Below are 23,221 nucleotides of genomic sequence, written 5' to 3'. Positions count from 1 at the left end.
ATGTTATTCAATTCTCATTGCACAAGTTTTACCACATTCCCATACTGCCTGTAACATTACCAACTAGTTTTCCTTAAATTGACCCTTTTTTTCCTTTGTTTTAACATATCTGAAAGGAAAATGTATATTTCTGCCATGTATAGAAATTGATCATTAAAATAAATTCATAACTGTTCAAATAAAAAGAAATAGTAGCCCATGAACCAATCTAAAACTGATCACATGTTTAGAAACATAGGTTTACGTTTTTGTCTCTGTCCCTGGACTAGGCAATCTGTTCAGAGGGACCATTTCAGCCCAGCACAAGGCCTAGCACAGAGTGAATACTCAGTAAACATTTTATATCTAGGCTAAGATTGCTGCTACCTGCATCTCCCTCCCATGTATCTTTGGAGAGGAGACTGGCTGAAGAGGAGGAACCACTCAGGAGGAATGGAGGAAAAGAGGGAGGCAGAGAGAGGGGGAAATGGGACGCTGCCTAACCTGGCTGAAGCCTATCTGACCTCACCTCTCAGAACTGAGCCTCCGTGCACTTAAAATGTACATTTCCTATTGTCTCAGCACCTTTGTCTGGGCTGTATCCCCTTCCCGAAATGCTCTTTTCTTTCTCATGACTCATTCTTCAAATTCTACCTCCTTGTCTGTATTATTAGTTGGGAAGCTTTCAGCAACACGTAACAGAAAACCCAACTGAAACAGACTTACATACAAGAACATTTTGTTATCTCAGACAGTGAGAAGTCTCAAGGCAGGAAGGACCCATGTTGCTTTATTCAGTAGCTGAACAATGGCATCAAGGACCCAGGTTCCTGCCTTCTCTTTTCTCTACCACCCTCGGTATAACAGCTGGTTCTCCTCATGGTTGCAAGAAGGCTACAACAGCTCCAGCCATCACATCCTCACCAAAATCCAGACTCAGAGAAGTGATCTTAATTTCCTTGTGTCTGTTTTTAAGGGTTAAGAAACTTCCATAGAAACATGCCCCCACCACCACCACCCCAGACTTCCCCTCATAGCTCATTGGCCAGAATAGAGTCATATGCACCTGTCTTAAGCCAATCACTGGCAAGAGAAGTGCAGTTAGCATGACGGGCTTTGATGAATCAAGACTCACCCCGAGGATGAGATTGGCACAAGCCTTCTCTAAAGTACATGACACCATAGAAAAGCAGGGAACCCGAACAAATCTGTGTTCTGTACTGCCACATTCTTTTAAATAACTACCCTCAAGTCACTTGGATAAAATCCCTCTTTGCTCCATGGAAGCCTCATGTCTAATGGTTCAAATGTCTCCAGTCTTGTCTCCCTTCTAGATTCTGCACAAAGACCCCTCCACACCATCTATCAAATTCTTTGTCTAGACTTGTTGAATTACTTTGCACTTATCACACCACAGTATAATTTATAATTTATCTGTTTATGTGTCTGTCTTTGTCACTAGGCTGTGAGATCCTTCTGGGGTGGCCCAGAATTGTACTGGGATCTAAGGGCCTGGCCTGCCTAATGCCTAAACCTAACAGGGGAGGCTCAGTGTGAATGCTAGTTACATTGAATTGTGAGGGCAAAGGGGAGGGGTAGGAGAGAGAAGCAAGGAAAAAGGAGAAAAGAGGACAAAGCAAGTCAGTGAAATACAGGCTTTGGTTGCAGACAAAACATAGGATGCCTGGAAGAGCCAATTCGCTAACTGGGATGGAGGTTCTATTGTGGGAAATAATCATTTGTTAGCTTAAATAAACCCTTTTGCCTCAATTACATGTAATAGAATACAAAGGTATTGACTTAGCCTGGGAGGAAGTCAGAAGTTCAAACCCACCACTACTTCACTTGCAGGTACTAATTGCCCCAAGGCTTAGGTCAAAGGTTATTGCAGGATTAAAACTGACAGTGAAGACAAAAGCAAGGCCTTGACTCCTGAATTAGCTAATTTGCCCCTCTCTTCTGCCGGCTTACCCTGGCTTCTAATAGACGTGCACTCTTGGCTGGCAGGTCCCTCTGTCCAACAGAGCCACTGTTTGCAGCCCTCTCTGGCTAACCTGCACCTTCATTACTCTCAGGACCTGCCCCAGACCGTCTGGAGGTACAGAAAGCAAGTGTCAGAATGCACTGGGGGTTGAGGGAAAGCAACTTGGAGGAGCTGATTTCTGGCCTCACAATAATCACAGCATTAGATGAGCGCTCATTATGTCCCAGGCACTATGCCAAGAGCTTTAAAACGTACAAGATGAACCAGGGACAACTTGTCACACCAGGAAGCAAAGAAGCTATCAGAACACTAGGGCAGTGACAAAAGGACGCAGGGGCCAACCTAAGGAGTCCTCACTGGCCAAAGATGGAGGAATCTGACCTTCGCAAAGATTAATCACGTCTATGGATTGCAAGACATTAAGTTTCTTAAAATTCTTATGAAGATACTAAAAAAGTGCATTGGTCATCTTTGGAGAATGCTAGTTGATGAATTATTCTGAAAACTGGTAAATAAAGAATCAAGTACTTGTCTTTCCTGTGTGAATTATCTCTTGGGGTAACTGAATAGTTGATGGGGAAGAGTTCTTGTTTACAGAAGAATCCCAGTCAATCACTGCAGAAGAAATGATAGAAGTAGAAAATCACCATTTTGCCACTCTCCTGAAAAATGGATCTGGGCCAAGGTTTTCCAGCCTCAGCACAATTGACACTTTGGACCAAATCATTCTTTGTGATAGGGCCTGTTCTGTACATGGTATGATGTTTAGCAGCATCCCCAGACTCTACCTACTAGACGCCAGTAGCTGTCCCCCAGTTGTGACAACCAAAACATCCCCACACACAGCCGAGTGTCCTGAAGTCACCCCGGTTGGGAACCACTGACGCAGGCCATGACCCTCTGAGGAATGGAGCCACGTCTGACTCGAAAGCAGTCCCCAGAGGTGCCTGAGGAAGGGGTGGTACCCACGAACATCATCCTTGTCCATCAGCCCAAGCCCCAGCCTCCCCAACAAAACAGAAACCCGAGGAGAGTCCTCTAGTAACATCCCCTCCCCCATTTTTGCCAACCAAGTTGCCACTCTTGTGTTGAAATCATAAATCCTCCCCTGGCCTCCTTTCTGTGTTTTCCTGGAGGCTGTGCTCTCTTAGCCAGGTCTTTGCAAATGCTGCTTCTTCTACCTAGAATGTTTCACCCCTCCCACCCACTTCTATTCTTGCCAATGCTTCCTCATTCTTTCAGGTCTCAGCTTCCAGGACCCTTCCTCCAGGAAGTCCTCACTGACTCCCCCTTTGTACTATCCTGGCCCATTGTGTCACTAATCACAGTGTGTGGTCATTTTTAACTGTCTGTCACCTAATAAGCCTCTGGGGGGCAGAGATTGCAGAGATTTACTGCTTTATCTCCAAGGAATCCAGCATAGAGTGGGCACTCAGAAAATGTTACAGGCAGAAAGGAAGGAGAAAAGAGGGCAGGAGGGAGGCATGACCCTGCGCTATCTTAGTGCTGGTGTGTACACTTGACTGAGTGTCAGAGTGTGACTGACTGTTCCTGTGTGTGCAGAGCAGGGTGCGTGTGAACTTGGACATATGTGCACCATACAGGAGTGGCGTGCAAAAATAGGGGCTATGAAAGCCACAGCCTTGACTGTCTCTCTCTCTCTCTCCCATCCCAGCTGCATCTCCCATCGCTCCACCTTGCGCTTCCTAGCTCCTGCCCTGCCATATTCTGTAAATCTTCATATATTTTTGCCTCTTTCCACCTTCTCCTTGCTGTTCCTTCTGCCTGGACTGCCCTTCCCCGATTTCTCCTTGCAGTTAAATTTCATTCAGCCTTCCTAAGTCTCCTGACCCCTCACCTCTTTCCCAGTTAGTCCTCTGTGCATCCGGAGTTTGGGGGCTTCTATCTACATGCTCTTCTCTTACTGTCTGAGAGTCCATCTGTTCACAACGTTCAACTTTGTGCGAGCTCCCCAAGGGCTGCCTCTTGGGGTCTCCCCATGAGACCAAGTTGAGGTACCTCTGTGGTCCCAGCTGTGGAAGGCAGGCAAGCAGCCAGTGCCCTGGGGAATGTTTTCTGATTGTGTATCTGTGCCTGACTGTAGAGTGTACGGATGCCCGAATTGAACCAGACTGGGGTCTTCACACTTTTTTCTCATGAACCCCCTTAAATAATTTTGAAGAGAATATCTTTTCAGTAGAAACCATGCCATTCACAATTAAGTTCATCTAATTCTAATAAATACACAATAAGAATGAATAAATGAGCAGTGATAAGTGACAGCATATAAGAGATTTCCACCCAAGTGAAAAATGAATGTGAATTTAGGGTAGCCAGTCATCTTTTTGCAAAAGTTAAATGAAAGTATTTCCCCTGCAAGTCTTAATAAATGTTCAAGAAAAGATAAAACACTAACTTTCCTCTGCTACAAGATCTTTTACTCAAATATGACCTGTAGGAAGTAATTTTGGAAGGTTTCATCTCCTCCTTCTTGAAACTGGGCAAAATATTCCACAGAGACATGGACCAAGGAATGGATGGATGAGAAACACACCAGTCTCTTTCTCATCTCAGAGGATGGTGACAGTGCAGCAGGACCCAGAACGGTATTTCAAAGAATGCATTTTCAAAATCTTGAATATCGTCATTCCAAGATGGTTTGATAGGTAGGTAGGTAGGTAGACAGATGGATAGGTAAAGCATGGAATTTAGCCATGAGTTTGTGTCCCCCAAATAAAATAAATTACTCCCACCGTTGATACTTCTTTTGTTTTCATAAGACCATCCCTTAGTAGTGAATGCATTCCAGGTAACATTGGCGGAATGAATCAAAGAGACGAGGTAATTAAAGAAAAATTGCCAATACTCCCACAGCACCTGAATTCAGAATAACCCCACCTGGACCAAAACAGGATCCACATTTTGCCCTTACAGAACAGATCGATATCAAGACAAGGGAAAGCCTGAGGCCTTACGGTAGATTCATGGCGCCATGATTAAAGGGAGCTCCCCACACTGATATCATCCCTTCATTCCATGAGCTAGAGTTTTCTACATCCCAGGCAATGCCTGCAGCGAGATGCGGGGAGGGCAAGAGGCATACCTCTCTGCTGTAAATTGGAGGAAGGACTGTGTGGAATGTGCGGCAGGAAAGGAGCCAGGGACCATAGGGAAGTTCTCTAGCAGATCAGTTTAGGAAAGAGTACTCAGGAAAGCTGAGGATCTGTCCATCGATTCCTGATTCCTATAAGATTATTGTACCCATGGGCCTCTCAGTAAGACCTCACATAGCACAAGGTATATATATCCCCAGTCTGAAGGTCCTGGATGGGTACAGATGCCCTTACACGGTAGGACAAGATGAGGGAGAAAAGAATGAGGGTAAGAGAAAGGTACAGATCAGTGGTTCTCTAAGTGTGGCCCCCAGAGCAGCAGCAGCAGTATCCACTGGGAACTTGCACATTCTTGGGCCCACCCCAGACCTATCAAAGCAGAACGTGTAGGGCTGAAGCCTGGCAGTCTGTGTGTTAGCAAGCCCTTCTGGAGCTTCTGATGCACACCCAAGTGGAGAACACCGGAGCAGACTTCTATTGCTTTTGCCCCTTTATTCTGGTAATAACACTTCCATATTCCTTTGGGAAACCACCCCTGTGCCCCTTTCAGACCTTACAGTTGGTGGAACTGGCCAATGGCCGCCCCCCAACTCCAGCTCCAAGTACTTGCCCATGACCTAGGTCTTGTCACTGAAAGATTCTGTCTCCCTGATCACGGTGATTGGCTCAAGAATAGAGAGAACTGATCCAATCAGAATCAGCCCTGGGACTTTTACTGAAGCCTCTGAAAAAGGTATGTTCCGTTTTCTCTGAAGTTATTAAGTCAGTAAGATGTAAGGAGCTACAGGGAAAATCTTCCTGAGAATGAAGCCAATGTAGCAGAAACTGGGAGAGGAGCCTGGGCACCTGGATCCAGCTTTGCCTGAAGCCAGCGCCTATGTACTTTTCTGTTATACAAGCCAATACATTTCCTTATAAGCTTACGTCAGATTTCATGTGTTTCTGTCCATTGTAGCCAAAGAACCCAGAAACAGAGACAGAAGTGGAGATTTGGCAGGAGTAGAGAGGTAAGATTCTCAAACCCGATGGACCTAGTTTCAAATCCTGGCTTCACTGCTTAATAACTGAGTGATTTTGAGCATATCACTTTGCCTCTTTGATCCTCTGTCCTTGGATAGAACAGGTTAAGACCAACTCCCTGGGGGGCTGCTTTGTGGTAATAAGAGTCATGTGCAAGATTCCAGGAGTCTGATGGATGACTTTAACCAAGCCTTGACCTACTTGACCTTGACCTTTTCTGAGCCTCAGTTTCCTCAGTTGGTAGGAAGCAGATAAAAATAACTACCTCAGAGGATTATGGTGAGACTTAAAAAAGAGAACTGGATAAAATGCCCACACAGAGCTGATGCTCGGTAGGTGACAGTTAGCCCTGCCTGGCTTAGGTAAATGAAATTTCAGTCTGACAGTCTTTTAAAATTAGTCAGCACCTCTGACCCACCCTAGGGGCCACAACAGGTCCTGCAGCTGCAGTGGTCAGTCCGGCAGACCGGAACATTCAAAGACTTTCTCCTTCCACAAGTGGAGGAGCTGGGCAGAAATTCTAGCAAGTGCTAAATAGGTCCGTGAAGCCGCCCAAGGGACGGGAGGAATGCCTGGTTCATTAACGGCCTGCTCTGCAGGGGTCCACGCACCGGGGCTTCCCGCCGTCTTCTCTCCTTGCCAGAGCTGGAGACCTCAGCCAGGGGGCCAGGCAGTTCCAGACAGGATAGCAAGGGTGAGCCTCGCCACCATCTGGTCCCCAACTCCCCACCTAATGTTTGTAACAGACCCGCTACCTAATTGCATGGTTGGGGGGCAGCCTTCACATCTTTAGCACTTCATTCACTACTGTTTCTTTGGAAGCCCCAATCCTGGGGCTGTGGAGGGAGGCCTCTGCCCATTTATGAGGCTTTCAAGCCCCGAGCATCCCAGCCCAGTCTTGTTAGGCTCCAGCTGGGCAGGCAGCCAGGAGAGCATTTCATTCCCACACTCAGCCTGGGGCTATACCCCCTGCCCCGCCCCTCAGTTTACCTGGTTGGTAGGAAAACCCCCAGACCCAGCCTCTCCTTGTTGTCATGTCCTCCCCACCCACCCAGTAGGGACACTCTACTTCTCTTGCCCCAAACTTTGGTGCTTTATTCCCCTCTCCAACCCCAACAAAACAGGGACGAGGAGGAATGGTGGGGAAGTGGAAAGGAGAAACAGGGAAGCCTGGATTCAAATCCGGCTCTGTCACTTTCTATCATGAAACCTACGGCCAGTTGCATTCTTCTGTGGGTCTCAGTTTCCCTATCTACAAAATGGGCCTTCTCACACCTATCTTGCAATGTCCTTGTGCCAATCAAATGTTACGATAGTAATAGCTAAGGTACCACCAAGAGCTTACTCTGCACCAGGAACCATCCTGAACAAGGTGTGTGCCCATCACTGTCATCATAAGGGTCGGTCTAGAATAGGTGCCTGATAGATGTCACTTCCCTCTCCTACGCCAGTGGCCAGGGGAGGGGTGGCCATAGAGGGAGGAGACTAAATCCAAACAATGCCCAAGGGTGGGGTGGGTAGGTAGAAAGCTCGCTCTCGTCCCCAAACCCACTTCTCTCCCGATGTGGGGACAGATCCTACCCCTCTTGCTTACTGGCCCCTTGAAACGCTAGGCAAGGGTCCATCTCTATTCACGTCTGGCACAGAGCACAGAGTAGGGCTGAGGGGCAAGAGGGTGAGGGTCTGGGATCAAGAGACCTCAACCATCTCCTTCCGCCCTCTACTTTTTTGGGTCAGAGAAGCAAATTTTGGAAGGATGCTAAGAGGGACCTGGCTGGCCACTGAAGGGGCCCTCTGACCCTTGACCTCCCTGGAAGAGCACCGACTCACCTCCCTTTGCTGTATACCCTGCTGTTTTATTATCAGCATCATCTCTATTCATTGGTCATCTAATGGGCTCTGTCAGTAACTTGCTGGGTGCCCTGGAGCGAGTCACTTCCCCTGTCTGAGTCGTGGTTCCTTCCTCTCTAAAGTGATGAGGTTGGGACTTCCCTGGCGGTCCAGTGGTTAAGACTCCGCGCTTCCACTGCAGGGACCATGGGTTTGATCCCTGGTCGCGGAACTAAGGTCCCGCATGCTGCTGGGGCCACGGACAAAAAAAAAAAAAAAAGTTGAAGGGAGGTGGAGAGAAAAGACTGAGGATAAAACACTTGCATGGGTGCCTTCCAGCTCTTACTAGGCAGGAATAATCCCCAATAATTTGCTCTCCTATCTCTTTTGAACATTACATGTGCCCTGCAACGTAAAAACAGTTGGATTAATGAAGGATATTGCCTCACAGAAAAGACGTGATGTGCCCAGTGTCATACAGCTGGCCAAGTGGCCAAGAGGAAAACAAACTCAGGTACCTTAGGTCCCAGATATCTGTGACCTCTGGGACACTGATATCTTGGGGAGGATCCAGAGGGTCAGGGATGGGCCAACATTAGGCACCTGAAAATGTGGTTTATATCTGCCTCCTTCCTCCGGGGGGGTGGGAGATGATGGACATAGAGGCAGGATCAGGGGGCTAGGGGGAAAGACTGAAACTCTGGACAGATGCTGAGTGCTCCAAGCATCCAGGCTGGCGTCAAGCCATAGCTCTAGGAACAGACGGACTTGGGTTCAAATCCCAGCTCCTCTACTGACTATCTATGTGACCTCAGGCAAGTGACTTCACCTCTCTGAGCCTGCTCTATAAAGTGAAGCTAAAAATGCCCACCCCACGGAATTCCCTCGCTGTGCATTGGTTAGGACTCCACAATTTCATTGCCAAGGGCTGGGGTTCCATCCCCGGTTGGGGAACTAAGATCCCACATCCTGCAAGCCACGCAGCGTGGCAAAAATAAATAAACAATAATTTTAAAAAATTAAAATGCCCACCCCAAAGGCTGCTTGGGTGGATTCAATAAGATCATGCTTGGTACGTAGTAGGTGTTTCAAAAGCGATGGCTGTTATTACTGGGGCTCTACTCAGTTGGACTGTGGAAACACTCATTCAGTTCTTCCCTTAAGCAAGCATCCTAAGACATCATCCTTGGCTGAGAAATCTTCTTGCCAGTCCACTGCACTTATCATTAACATATTTCTCATAGCTCAGGAAATATCCAGAAAGCTCTGTCCACATCTTCCAAAGTCAGACCCCGAGAGGGGAGGTGACTCGCTCCAGGGCACGCAGCAAGAATCTACGTCAGGGGTCTCCAAACCCCAGGCCATGGACCAGTAGCGATCCATGGCGTGTTAGAAACCGGGCCTCAGAGCACGAGGTGAGCGGCAGGCGAGTGAGTGAAGCTTCCTCTGTATTTACAGCTGTTCCCCATCGCTCACATTACCGCCTGAGCTCTGCCTCCCGTCAGATCAGCGGTGGCATTAGATTCTCATAGGAGCGCCAACCCTACTCTGAACTGCACATGCGAGGGATTTAGGTTGCGAGCTCCCTATGAGAATCCAATGCCTAATGATCTGAGATGGAACCAAGGTGGTGATGCAAGTGCTGGGGAGCGGCTGCAAATACACATTATCATTAGCAGAGAGGTTTGACTGCACAGAGACCATAATCAATTGCTTGCAGACATATCAAAACCCTATCGGTGAGTGGCAAGTGACAAATAAGCTGCATCTTACGGAGCAGACTGGACGTAAGCCACACACTTCGGGTGTCACTGTCTCCCATCACCCCCAGATGGGCCCATCTAGTTGTACAAGCTCAGGGCTCCCACCGATCCTGCATTATGCTGAGTTGTATAATTATTTCAATATATATTATAATGTAATAATAATAGAAATATAGTGCACAATAAATGTAATGCACTTGAATCATCCCAAAACCATACCCCCTCCCCCATCACTGGTCCATGAAAACAATCGTCTTCCATGAAACCGGTTCCTGGTGCCAGAAAGGGTGGGGACCACTGCTCTAGAGGGCCAAGGAAAGGAAATCATCAGGGGCCCCATGGCCCCTGAGAGGGAGCAAAGGCAAGGCGTTGGGTGTGGGAGGTACCAGCAGCCTGTGGGATGAGGATGGAGGCCTGAGGATGTGCTGGGGGGAAGAGGCAGGCATAGCCAGCAGCGGGAGGTAGGGCAGGATCCTTATGGCCTCAGGCAGCCCCAGGCTGGAGTCTGCCCGCCCTTCTCCATGCAGTAGCCAGAGGAGTCCCTTTCAAGTGTAAGGCACATCACATGTGGCTCCCCATCTCGCTCCAAATAAAAAAGTTCAAGTCTGGCCCCCTCCAAAACTCAGCCTCCCTCGTCCATTCTGCAGTAGCCCCACCGGGCCCTCCTTATTCCTTTGACAGGCCTCCAGGCCTTAGCACTCTCTCTTCCCTCTGCCCGGAATACTCTTCCCCTCAGTGTTTGCATGGGTACCCCCTCCAGAGGCCTTCCCTGACCGTTCTATCTAAAATAGTAGCCCCATCGCCTCTAACCCCTCACCCTATTTTCTTTTTCCTTATGATTTACCACTACCTGACATATTTCATATTTATTTGGTTTACTGTATCTTCCCCAATGGAATGTAAGCTCCATGAGGGCAAGGGCTCTGCTCAGCTCACTGCGGTATCTCCAGCATCTGGCACAGAGTAAACAATACATATTTATCAGATGAACGAATGACTGGTTGATTGAACTCCGGTGCCACGATTTTCTAGCTTGGATTGCTTTGGGCAGGTCATTTCACTTCTCTGAAACCTCCAATGCAAAAGATAGTACATATCCATCTCATAGCGTTATTGTTTCAATAAAATAATAGAGGGTGAAAGGGATTGGCACATAATAGGTGCCCAATAAATAACAACCACAATTATTATCACCAAGGATCTCAAACTCAGTCACCCGCTCCCTGAGGTCTTGGGCATGTCAGTGATCTCTCCGAGCCCCAGTCTGTTCACCTGTCAAACTCTGTCCCACACAAGGGATGTTTGCTGGATGCCTGGGCGGTGGACACGAAGCACCTAGCAGGGGGTCTGACACCCAGCAAGCACTCACCAAGTGGTAGGTACTGCAGTCCTAGAGGGTCTAGGATTTGGATACCGGCCCCACCACTTTTTCCATGACCTCGGGGAAGCAGACAAACTTTTCCTCATCTATAAAATGGGGATAATGATAGTACCTTCTTCGCAAGTGATCAGGAGGTCACAATGAGATTGTGCACCTGAAAGGGCTTCACAAAGCCCTCAGGAGATGTGATGTGACAGGCGGGAGGACGCAGGATGGGGCCCAGGGATAAAGAAAGATAGAACCAAGCATTGTGCCTGGCCTGAGCTCAGAGGCGGGTCATAGAGGGAGCTTGGAAGAAGCCAAGCTCCATCCCTGTCCCGGAGCTCTCCGCAGAGAAGGTGCTACTGTCCCCCACGCCACCCCCCAGGCCTGCCCCTTCCTTCTCCGTAGGGCCTCACGGGGGACCTCTTCTGGCCATTCTTGGCAAGCGGCGTTTTCAAGGGAGGCAGGTGACAGCAGCAGGACCCTTATAAGAGGCACCTTTGCCTCAATCAACCTCAAGCCCAATCTGCTTTCCACCTCCACATCCTGGGGCAGGCCCTAGGAAAGAGGACGTAGGAGAAAAGGCCCCTGGAAGTTCACGATGCCAAACACACTTCTCGTGCTCCAGCCCGCGAGAGTCTGAGGAGAGAAACACCAGGTCCCCTCCTGACCTGGGCCCTCTGACCCCCTCCACCACCCGAAGAAGGAGAGTGGGGACCACCACTGCCTTGTTCAGCCTGTGCCTGGCAAAACCCAGGTGTCGACTCCACAAATGACTCAATCAATAATCCCTAGACTGCAAATTCCATGAAGCATGATTTTTTTTTTTGTCTGTTTTGTTCTTTGATGAATTTTCAATACCTAAAAGAGTGCCTGGCATTTAGTAAGGGCTAAATAAATATATGTTGAATAAGTGATTCCACTAATAAGTCAGTGAATGAAGCAGAGAATCATTGCTATCAAGAGAATTACTATAAGTGAAGTTCCCTGCGGGCTGGGATTTTTTTTTCTTGTGTTCTTTGATAAATCCCCAGGGCCTTGAAAGGCCTTGGAACATAGGAGGTGCAGAGTAAATGTATGTGAGAGCATATGCATGTGAACATATGACTGAGTAAACCACTGAATCATGACTCGCTAGAATTTAATCTTTCTGGAGGCAAGGGTTTCCATCTGCTTTGTTTAAGGCTGCATTCTCAGTGCCTACAACAGTGCCTGGAGCATAGCCCGTGCCGAATGAATGAATGAATGAATGAATGAATAAGCAAGGCCCCAGCTCTCAGCCCAATGACCTCAGACCGAGAAGAATGAAACACAAAGGGCACCTGAGCCCTGCCCCCGGCCACCACTCGCCTCATGGTTTTTTAAATAATTTGTCGATTGTTTTTAATTGTTGAGGCAGTAATACTTGGTTCATGAAACTGCAATATACAGAGAGGTGAAATAAATAGCTTATATATATATAATATATATAATATAGCTGGTTTTAAAATATTCCCTTATTCATTGGTGTACTAGGTCACGTGAGTCATGGAAGGTTGATAGCAGCATCCTCCAGAACTGTGAGCAATGCAGGGTCACCATGATTGGACGAGGCCGTCTGTCGTCGGAAGTCGAGGCGCCGAGAATTCCGAGGGGCACACCTTCCCTGCGCGGTGTCTCAGGGCAGCTTGCAGCAGACAATAAATAAATGACTGCAAACCAGAGAGCGATTTTTGTTGGGAGTCTGGGGCAGGGACAGGGGATTGGGAAAGAGGGGGGAGTATGTTGGGGGTGAGGGGATACTACTTTCTCTTTGTTTTTCTCTCTCTCTTTTTTTTTTTTTTTTTTGCTTTTTTTGTCTTTTTTTTGTCTTTCTTTCTTTCTTTTTTTTTTTTTTTTTTTTTTTTTTTTACTTTCAGAACCTTTGGGAAAAAGGACTTTGGTTTCTCAGAGTGTCGTTTTCCTCATTCAAGTCCTCCTCTGGGGACAAGTTTAGAGTTGTCTGTTCCTAGAGAGACACAAGCACCTGTGTGTTGACAACAGTCCCTTGGTGTGAGTCTTTTGTCATAGGGAGTTTCAAGTCAACAATAAAATCCTTATCGCTCCCCTCCCCCAAGAATTTTGGTTCAGTTTTTTGTCTTCTTTTAAACACAATATACAAAAATAGAAATTCTTCCTTATTTTTCGTGTAAAAATATTCCTCTGATTGCAGTTCTCTGTGAGTGTGAGTGTGGGCTGGGGAAGCCTGGCGGGGCCACAGCGGGGCCAGCCTAGCCGGGGTGTGTGGGGCGGATCCGCCGGGACCGCTTGGTCACTGTGGTGTACTTGAAGGGCTTCTGCAGCTCTGCCTGTCCCTTGGGGTAGCGCTTCATGAAGTGGACGTCCTGCTGGTTCTCCCGGGTCTTGGGGCCCTTCCGTGGCCGCCCCTTCTTGGTGAAGCCCACGTACCAGCCAGAGTACTTGGCCGACATCAGGGCTGTGTAGTTGTTCTCCAGGACCTTCTCGATGAACACACACTCTTTGCTGGTGCCATCGGGCTGCGGGAAGAGAGAGGAGGAGGTGAGAAGGGGGAGGGCGGGCACAACGGACAGGGCTATGTAGAGAGGGCATGAGCAGGTGGCCAAGGCTTGGGGTCGTGGAGTAGAGAGGGCCTGACCCAAGCTTTGGCCTCAGCAATTTCACTCCCTGGATCTATGGAGTGGATTTGTCATACTAGCCCCTGCATCCTTCCCTGCTCACCAGTTAGGTAACATCCTCCCATTACCACTCAGGGATCCATCTCTTCCACTCTCCGCACTGTAACCGGGGGCTTCCACCTCAGCTCTACTAGAACAAGAGACCTAGACCTGACCACTCAAAACGTTATTTCCCATGACTAGTGCAGAGCACAGCACGTGGCCTGAGCCATCCAATCAGCGTTCCTCGAGACCCTTGTGTACGTAATCCCCCAAAATCACAGGCCGATTTACACTTGGGAAACACGTAATGCTGAAGCTAAGGCAGCCATTGTACCACCATGAGGGGAAATTCTGTCTGACGACAAAGCCAGCTTGGAGCAAGGAAAGCCGAGAGGAAGAGAATGACAGAAACCGCGTCCTCCTCACATCTTTTAGCTTCTGGACCGAGCTGCATCTGAGGTTCAAGTTACCTCACTGTTATGTGGGCTAACAATATCTCATGTCCTTTAAAAACAGTTGAGAGTGTCCTACCACATGCAACAGAAAGGAGTCCCAAGTGATGTGCGCTAAACCTTAGATGAAGCCAACTACTCAACTGCCAATCAACTCCACTGTTATATAGTTAAATATAAATTCCATTACATGTGGGATGCGGTACATCTTAATGTTTGGTGTGAAGAGTGGTGGGAGCCTCTAAAAATAAGAGTTTGGGCATGGCCAAACTTCAAAGCCTGTAGCCGTGGTTCTGAGATTTCAGGGTCCCAGGTGAGCTCCCTGGGAGACTATGCTAGGCAAGGAGCACTAGATTCAGAGTCAGAAGTTGAATCCACTCTAGCACTTCCTTATGTGACCTCAGGCTAGTTAATTCCACTCTAAACTTTGGATTCCTCGCCTGGATCAAAGAGGGAAAACGACTCCTGCGCCACAGAGATGTTATGAGGAATGACGCTTATAAACGAGCCTGGCACACAGTAGGAACATGTTAAATTATTCCTGAAGAGCAGGTGGTTCGGACAGTCTGGCCTCCCTCCTTGGATCTGGACAAAGAGTGGTGCGAAGCAGGCTTTGAATCTCCTCCTTGAGAAAGTCGAGTTGCTCTGTGTGGAAGAGTGGGAAACACACAAAGTTGGAAGGCCTGAATTAGCAGCACTTGAGTTTCCAGCTAACATCTCCAAATTTAGGCCGGGCCCACTCCTCGTTACAGACGGATGCCAGGCCAAGTTGGAAGCCCAGCGGTCTGGCTGTGCGTGGAGACTGAGGTGCGAGTTCCAGCCTTTTGTTTGAAGTGGAAAACGGGCCGGAGCTTCCAGGAACGTTCACCTTTGAGCAGAGGGCAAGCTTGGGCCCTGCAGACAAAGTGCTGAACTTCGCAGAACGGGACAGGCAGGGTAAGAAAACATTCTCTGGAGGAGAGATCTTTTGAGGAGGCTGCAGAGTGGGCAGGGGGGTAGGGCCTGGGAGACACACACAGGACCCAGAGGACATTAGGGACTGGGTGAGGAGTGAGGGACTATTGTGAGGGAAGCCGGGCATATGTGCAAGGCTGATAGGAAGGAGTGGTCTCTGGGCTCTGGGCCCCCCATGAATAATTCTGGAAGCTGCCTATCCAACCTGAGTCCAGGTCCCTTGGCTGGTTTCCATGGAACAGTCAGAGCAAACTGAATAAAGGCTACACCGTGGCTGTTTTCCCACCCTAGAACATCTGCCTGGAAAACTGCTTTCAACCTTCAAGGCTCAGTTCAGTAACCACCTCCCCTGGGAAGCCTTCCCTGACTGCCATCTAGCTCCCTGGGTATTTCCTCCTCTTCCTTCAAGGCTCCATTTAAGCACCAGCCTTTACTGAGCTCACACACTCCATCTTCCGAAACCCCTCGACACCCATTCCTTCTCCCGCCGCCCCCCAAGAGAGCAATTCTGTATCTGCCTGCCTCTTCATCAGCCCAAGAGCTTCAGGAGGTCAGGACTGCTTCTCAGTTGCTCTCCTGGCTCAGCACAAATCTTAGCCCAAGACAGGGGTGCCCAGAGCATCTGTGGTTAAATGGATGAGAGCTCTGCTGGGATAGAAATGGTGGGGTTGACACATGAATGGGTTTTCCTCCAAAAGAAAACGGACTCTGCCTCCTGGATCTCTTACGAATGTTCCAGAGACAGTCATGAGCTATGAGAGGCCCCTCCTCTGGGGGATGTGCCGAGAAGAGTGAGCAGAGGGCTGGAGCTCTCTGCCTGCCAGCCTTGGTCTCCCTCCTCGTCCATTCACTCAATCATTCAGAATTTATTGATCGCCAACTACAGGCCAGACATTTCCACATGCATTGTCTCACTTAATCCTCATAACTTGCTAAGGTAGACTCTACCCGGTAGAAGAAAACAGTTCAAAGAGGCAAAAATGGCTTTCCCGAGGTCACGGAGCTTGTTAAGTGGCAGAGCCAGGATTTGAACCTGCGTTTGCCACACGTAGCTCGCGTCTCTGCTGTCTAGCGCCAGACAGGCCCATGAGGAGAAAGGGTATGGAAGAGTGGGCGCTGCCCATCAAAACACCTCCCCTCCCCCAGGCCCACAGAGCCACCGCGGGCATGAAGCAAGAACTCGGAGGTTCAAGGGCCAGCACACTGCCTGGCACACGTGCTCATTCACGTCTGGGTTGAGGATCTGGGCTTCAGGCTGAGATTCCCGACACTCCAGAGGTCAGCAGCCCCTTGGGAGGAGCCATGGGGCCTATGATGGTCACAAGTTCCCCACCACGAACTCAGACCCAGTGGATAAGAAACTAACAGTAGGCTGTCCCGGGGCTTGACCCTCACCTCTGCTGAGTACCTCTATAACCCTGCTTACGGCCTGCAGAGATTTTAAAAAACACATATGCATGGGCCTCACCTCTGAAAATGCTGACTCAATCAGTCCAGGCAAGGCAGATCATCAATATTTAGAGAGTAAGTGAAGAGCCCATCCCAGAACCTTGGTGATTTAGTAGAATTTGATCATCTCTCCCCCTCTGCCACCTCCAACCTCCTTCTTTCCAAACTGGAGTCCTATTCCTTCTATTTGACCTGAAGACTGAATCCTGATCACATCATTTGGCCCCTAGATCTAGTCTTCCTTGAAACTAGAACTACCCCCTGGACGTTTTTAGTTACATAGGCAAAAATGTCCTTTTATGCTTAAAGGCATTTTGAATTGGGTTTCAGTCACTTCCAACCAAAGCAGTCTTCACAAAGATACAGTGGTAGGCAGGGTACCCTCTGCCCTGAAAGGGTCTGGGGCCCTATGTTGCCCCAAAGAGGACACACCAGTAATCACACAGGAGGGGGCAGATGAGAAAAATCCGTCTGGGTTGAATCTCCACAAATGGGGAAAAACTGCCTAGTACATAGTGTTTGACACTCAACAACTCTTTATGGAATGAAAGGAAGTACTATCTCCTAGGTCAGGTGGACGTGGGGTCCAGAGAGGTGGCAAGGAGAAGCGGGGGAGAAGAGCTCTGGTATATGATGGGTACAATGCAGCAGAGTGAGTAGCACAGCCAAGGGTCTGGAACATTGGCAAAGGCTCTGCTGGGGGCTCAGCAGATGCGTCCAGCTGTGGCCAGATATGTAGAAGATTGACACCCAGGGTCAAGACCATCCAAGGAAGCTATCCTCTTGAGCCAAAGGAGCCAGAGCCTAAGCTGAGGTCAAGGAGTCCCACAGGTGAAGGACCCGGCTTCAAAGAGGAAGGTAACTCATGTTCAACAAGTAAGTGCCTACTAAGTGCCAGTGGTATCTTCCCATTTTACAGGTGAGGACACTGAGGCTCGGGGAGGTCAGGGCACTTGGATTCCTGGGCCTCAGGTGGCTAATTCTGGCCGTAGGTTAAGAGTCCATCCTCAGAAAGCAAGCACCCGCATTTCTATTTCTTTGGTGCCCCTGCAGCCCTTCGGGCAGGTCCAAGAAGCATGATGGATGGACCCACAACTGGATGCAGCGGGGGGATGCAGGCACAAAGACAGACGGTGACAACCCAGGTTAGCAGAACGGAGAGAGACAGCTGTGTGACGGGCTCTGGGCTTCAGGGCGGGTGCGCTCACTGAGCAGTCAGTGAAGCCAGAGGCTACGGCAGGATGAGCCAGAACTCGGGCGGACGGTCAAGGGAAGGGCAGTCCTGGCAGAGGGTACGGCACGCACAAAGCCTGAAGGCCCCCTCAGGGAGTAGAGGCGGGCAGTGCCGTGAGTCCGTGGCATGAGGACCATGAGGGCGGGGAAGCTCTCCCCGAGGAGTGTAGCCTTTCTCGGGTAGGTGGTGAGGACCCAGGGGCTGGTTCTGAGCTGAGCTGGGGGCAGAGGGTGGGGAAGACCTGATCCCTTTTGTGCTTTAGAAAGCTGAGGGTGGGCACCAGGGAAAGGCCTGGAGGTGGAGCCTGAGGCCGCTGAGGGACATTATTCCCCAGAAGGTATGAGGCCAGAACGGAGGCAGGAGTTAGGGAAGCAGCAGACACACCAGCTATCAAGAGTAATTCCAGGACCGGGGTCTGACTGGCTGGGGCGTCTGTGATGAAACAGCAACCCAAGGGCCTGGGGTTCCCGCTGCAGGAGCCAGAGAGTGAGGGGCGCTGGGCTAGGCAGAGGCCAACAGGGGGACTTGCCCAGGGCAAAGTCAGGACTAGGGTGCGGTGGGTTGGTGGGGCGCCCTTGGAGCCTCCCAGGTCAGCCCAGAAGACCGGAAAGGGATGATGGGGGGAGCTGCAGCAAGCGGGGCGGAGCGAGGGGAGGGGAGAGGAGGGGGCGGGCGGGGGCGAGCCTCCCTGGGCTACGCGGAGCCTCGCCGCCAGCTGAACCATCCCCAATATTAATGACGGGAGAGAGGGCGAGGGGGCAGGAAATCGGAGCCGGCTCCTGTGGAAGCGGTGACTCAGCGGCCAGCCGGCGGGCGGGCGGAGGGCGGCCGGCGGCGGGGAGCAGCCCGAAGGGACGGGGCTGTTCTTTTGACCCCAAGACGGCCCTCCTGGGGTCAAGATGCCGGGAACCGCGTAGACGGGGAGGGAGGGGCGCGCAGGCACTGGGCACGGCGGGCTGCAGCGCGGCCCCTCCTTTAAACAGAAAAAAAAAAAAGGTTGGGGGGAGAAAGCCGGGCCCACAACTGCAAGCAGGTTGGGCCTGGGAGGCGGCCCAGGCGGGCAGGAGAACAAAGCGCCTGACGCGGTGCTTGCCGCGCCGTCACAGGAAACGCACGGCCAGGCCAGGGCACCCGGCGCCCGGCCTGCCCGCCGCCCCTGCCCCGGACCCCCTCGCTGGCCGGCGGGCCGGCCTCGGGACGCGGAAAGTGAATCACTAATTAAAACCACTCCTTGGCATCCTGGGGCGGCGCTACATGGATTACTATTATTTTGCTCTTTGAGAAGCTCCAGTCGGTGTGGGCAGTGCTGCTGGATTCCTTTGCCTTCCAAACCGGGCTTTGAAGCCCGCCTACCTCTAGCGTGGGACCTGGGACAAGTGCCCGGATGTGGCCAAGCCTCAGCTTTCTCATCTGGGAAATGGGGATGGTGGCGGTACCAACCCCTTGGGATTATTTTGGAGCATTTTTGCTCAGTGCCCGGCAGAAAGCAGGTGCTCAATTAACAGAGGCTATTGGTACAGTTGTTATTAACAAATAATAAGCAACAGTACCCTGGCTCTGTCCAGCCAGGTAACAGGTCCCTGGCCTGTTACCTTCTCTACAGGCACTTGGGAATGGGGGAGGGGAGACGGATAAGAATTGAGGGATTCAGGAAGTCAAAACCATGGCTTAAACAGGAGTTGAGGTCATGCTTCCTTCCCCCCAACAAGGTGTAATAAATGCAAATCATCCCCCAAGGTCTTGCCGCCAAGTAGAAGAAGCCATCCTCCTCGGAATCTGGGTCTACCCTCCACCCCCCACTCCACCTGTCCAGCAGAAGCCACAGCCCCCTCCAATATACAAACTGGATAGGGGGTGAGTCGGGTCCCTGCAGAGAGAAGGGAACATGGAGCGTGCCACTATAGAGCTACCACCAGTAATGCTTTCCACTGGAACATCCAAAGGAAGCAAGTGTATGAACTTCACAAACAGACACTAGGAAAAAGGGGGGCAGCATCAAAACGCAGCATCAGTGGAGGCTCAGAACCCCTGGCACGTGGGTCCACACCCCACCCCTGCCCTAATTTGTTACATGCAGCTCTCTTGCCTATTCCAAAGTAATAAAATCTTCCTGAAATGCTAGAATCATGAGGCCCAGAGCTGACGAGGCTGCTGGGTTCCAGAGGCGCTGCTTTGAGGAGTCGTAAAACCCCTGGTGATTGTTAAAACAGTGCTGCGGCTCCTGCCCTTGGCCTAATGGTTCCCTGTTCCCAGACATCAGGTACATTCAGGCAGGGAGCCTCAGAACCCCTCGAGGATTCTCCCACTACCAAGCAAGCCAGAGTTCCACATCCACCAGGAGAGATCAGGGCCCTGCGTGCTCACCAAAGTCACAGCCACAGATACCTCGGCCTGGCAGGCTGCAGGTGCGGGGACAGAGAAGTCCCTGGGACACACACACACACACACACATTCATGGGGCCTGTTTTCCATTTGGGAATGATAGGGCCCTGGATGCACTGTTCCAGCTACCCAGAGCTGCCGGGGGACCCACCCAATCTAGACCATCACTTACCTTCCCCACAAGCTTGCCTTTCCGGTTCATACACAGGTAGAATTCCGTCTCCTTGCCCTTGATCCGGACTTGACTACCGAAGGTATCTGTCTCCACTAGGAGCTGGGCTTCGAAAGGCAGAAGGAGAACAAGACACATTTTTTTACCAGGGGCAATGGCTGGCCTAAAGACTCAGCGACATGATGCCTGACCCTGTCCCTGGACCTCCCACTGCCCCAAAATCAGGCATGCGGGATGCCTCTGACAGGTCTCTCGGGAGCACCCTGCCCCTTAGGCAGGGAGAGAAGCTGTCTGACACCTGTTCCCCGACTCCCAGCCTCTCTTGACTCCACTTGGGACCCAGATCGCCCCTTGTGGCTGCAGACCAGTGTGCCTTCTCCTCCCCTCATCATCCACTTCCCCTCCTCCGCCAATACCCTTCCCCAAGGCAGGACAGACAGCCACACAAATAACCCCAGAAAAGCAGCAGTCTCTGGACTAAGGGGTCAGACATTCAGAGGCACGTGAGCTCACACAGGCATGCACACCACACACACACACACACACACACACGCACACAAAACACACACACACACACCTTGCCTTGTGGAATGCCAAGCTGCTTCCTCCAAAATTTAGGTCACAGGCCCCTTCCTCCAGGGAAAACAACAGCTGGAGAGTCCCCTCCCCTCTGGGGATATGGGTGAGGGAGTGCCCTGGCCACTTGAAGTGGGGAAGGGTCAGGGAGGGGTGTTCCGAGTCCCTGGGGAAGGGAGGCTATCTGCATAATATTTCACCTTCCTCAATCAAGGCCACCAAGGCTGAAGAATAACTACCTCCCAGGAGCCCAGAAGTCCCAACCAGGACCCAGTACCCCCTGGTGAGGAGTGGGAGGCCCCATGCTAAACCATCTACGCTCCACAGAGCCTCCCTCAGGATGGGGGTGTCCAGAGCTGATCCCCAAAGGCCTGACTAAACAAGGACCTCAAGTGGCCAAAGGGTGACTGCCTCTTGATTAGGCATACTGTGAGACCCCTCCCTGTCCCTCTGCCAGTCCACATTTTCTCCCCAGTAAGGCGCTGTGTGACTTTGGCAGGTCATGTGCCCTCTCTGAACCTGAATCCCTGCGCCTGGATTTCCCACCGCCACCACCCCCTTCTTTGCCTATGACGCACCCCCCATTCTCACCCTCCCTCCCCTGACTCTTTGCTTCCCAGCACCTGCCCCTCCCTCACCCACAAAATTTTTATTTCAGTGACAAGGGACTTGCTTCTCAATAACAAAAATCATAGCCCTAAACACAGTATCCTTGGAGCCACAAAGAGTGTACCTCAGTGCCCCTAAAATACACTAGGTATGATTTTAATAAAAAAAAAAGTTTAAATATATACCCTGGTGCCCTGCTGTGAAAATTAAAACCATCTGGAACTCAGGATTTCCAATAATTAATCTAGCCTTCCTTTGACACCACTACTAATTAAAATATGATACCCACCTTTCCAAGGAAAAAAAGAAGAATTTACATAAAATTTAAAGATCTAACAAGAATTTAGTAATTCTAGGAACAAGGGTGGGGGGCACATTCTTCTCTCCACCTTCCCCCATCCCTAGTAAACCACTGAGTTGAGAATATTAACCAACACTGAGATAGGGGGTTACAAGCCCTTCATGTTCCCTGTTCCCCTTAACTCAAATTCCCCATTAACTCTCCTCTTAGCTTGGTCCCTGGGAACCAAGGGCCAAACATCACAGCAGCTCTGGGACATGCTTTCTGTATCTCCTCACAAAGCTCAGGCCCCACACGGGATGGGGGTTGTTGGGGGGTCAGGAGGGTCCCCAACTCTAGGAGCTTCTGACGAAGGTAGCATGTATAAGAGGATAGGTGAGAGCTTTGAAATGCACAGATATGGATAGGAATCCCTGGCCCCACTGGTCACTGTATGACCTTGGGCCTCAGCTTCTTCATCTGTAAAATGGGAATAGTCATCTCCAATCTTCAACAGTTATGGTGACGATTATATAAAATGATGCTGTAAACGGCCTAGCACCCTGTTCTCAGAGGCTGGGGAGGGGAAGCTCAGTAATTATTGTTTAAGTTTCCTAATAACTGCAAAACAAAACTGTTTTCCCAGAAAAAAAAAAAAAAGTAGTGGAAAAAAAATCAGACGTGTGTAAAAGGGCAGAGGTGGAGCAGAACTTGCCTCCCCAAAGTGTGCCCTCTGTCCTGAACTTCCTCAGCATCCTCCAGGGTCGCAGGCACCCCACACTGTGAGTGCATCAGAAAATGCCTTAGACTGGGATTCATGGGGTCTGATTCCATTTCTGGAATTGCCGTCCTGGGGGTGTGACCTTGAGTAAGCCACACACCCCTCTGAGCCCCAGTTTCCTTACCCACGCAGTGGGAATGGGGCTTGACCCTATCCTGAATGTCTCTGGCATTGGAGAGGGGCAGGCATGGGAAACCCTAAGAAGAGGGTGAGGCCACAGGGCTGGGGCCCAGGCAACTCCAAGTGAGTCCAAGGGGAAAACTGCTCTGTCTGCCCTCCCCCAGCACATGGCTGGGCCTCTGTCCTCAGAAGAGCTCCTACTACACGCTGGATCTGGCTCCCACGTGAGCCTGCTAACGTCACATATCCCCACGAGCTTGGGTACCTTTGTCCCCTTTTTACAGTGTAGGAAACTGAGGTTCAGCGAAGCAACCCCGCAGGAAGGGCTGACGTCAGGTCTGCCTGGCTCTCCCTGCTGGGGCCCGGGTCCCAGAGGAGGGCCCCCCGCTCTGGGGAGACTTGGCTCAAAGCACAACCCCCATCTCTCATTAACCACAGCCCATCTCAGGAAGCCCTGGCCTCTGCCTAGGCCATCCAAAGGGCCTGGGGCTGGGGCTGGACCG

At 50.5% G+C, this 23,221-nt stretch overlaps 1 protein-coding gene across 1 annotated transcript in view; it reads right to left on the bottom strand.

Annotated features, from left to right (window-relative positions):
• Positions 1–12,956: 12,956 nt before the first annotated feature.
• FGF18 (fibroblast growth factor 18) overlaps positions 12,957–23,221 on the bottom strand; it is a 34,274-nt gene continuing 24,009 nt past the window's right edge. The window contains exons 4-5 of the mRNA XM_060146559.1: positions 20,353–20,459; positions 12,957–13,568 (exon numbers count right to left, since the gene is read on the bottom strand). Coding sequence (XP_060002542.1) covers positions 13,302–13,568; positions 20,353–20,459 — 374 coding nt within the window. The 3' untranslated portion in view covers positions 12,957–13,301. The remainder of the gene's footprint in view (positions 13,569–20,352; positions 20,460–23,221) is intronic.

The sequence above is a fragment of the Lagenorhynchus albirostris genome, chromosome 3 (genome assembly GCF_949774975.1).
Source record: "Lagenorhynchus albirostris chromosome 3, mLagAlb1.1, whole genome shotgun sequence".
Lineage (NCBI taxonomy): Eukaryota > Metazoa > Chordata > Mammalia > Artiodactyla > Delphinidae > Lagenorhynchus > Lagenorhynchus albirostris.
The sequence above is the reverse complement of the archived record's forward strand: the minus strand, read 5'-3'. Positions and strand labels throughout refer to the sequence as shown.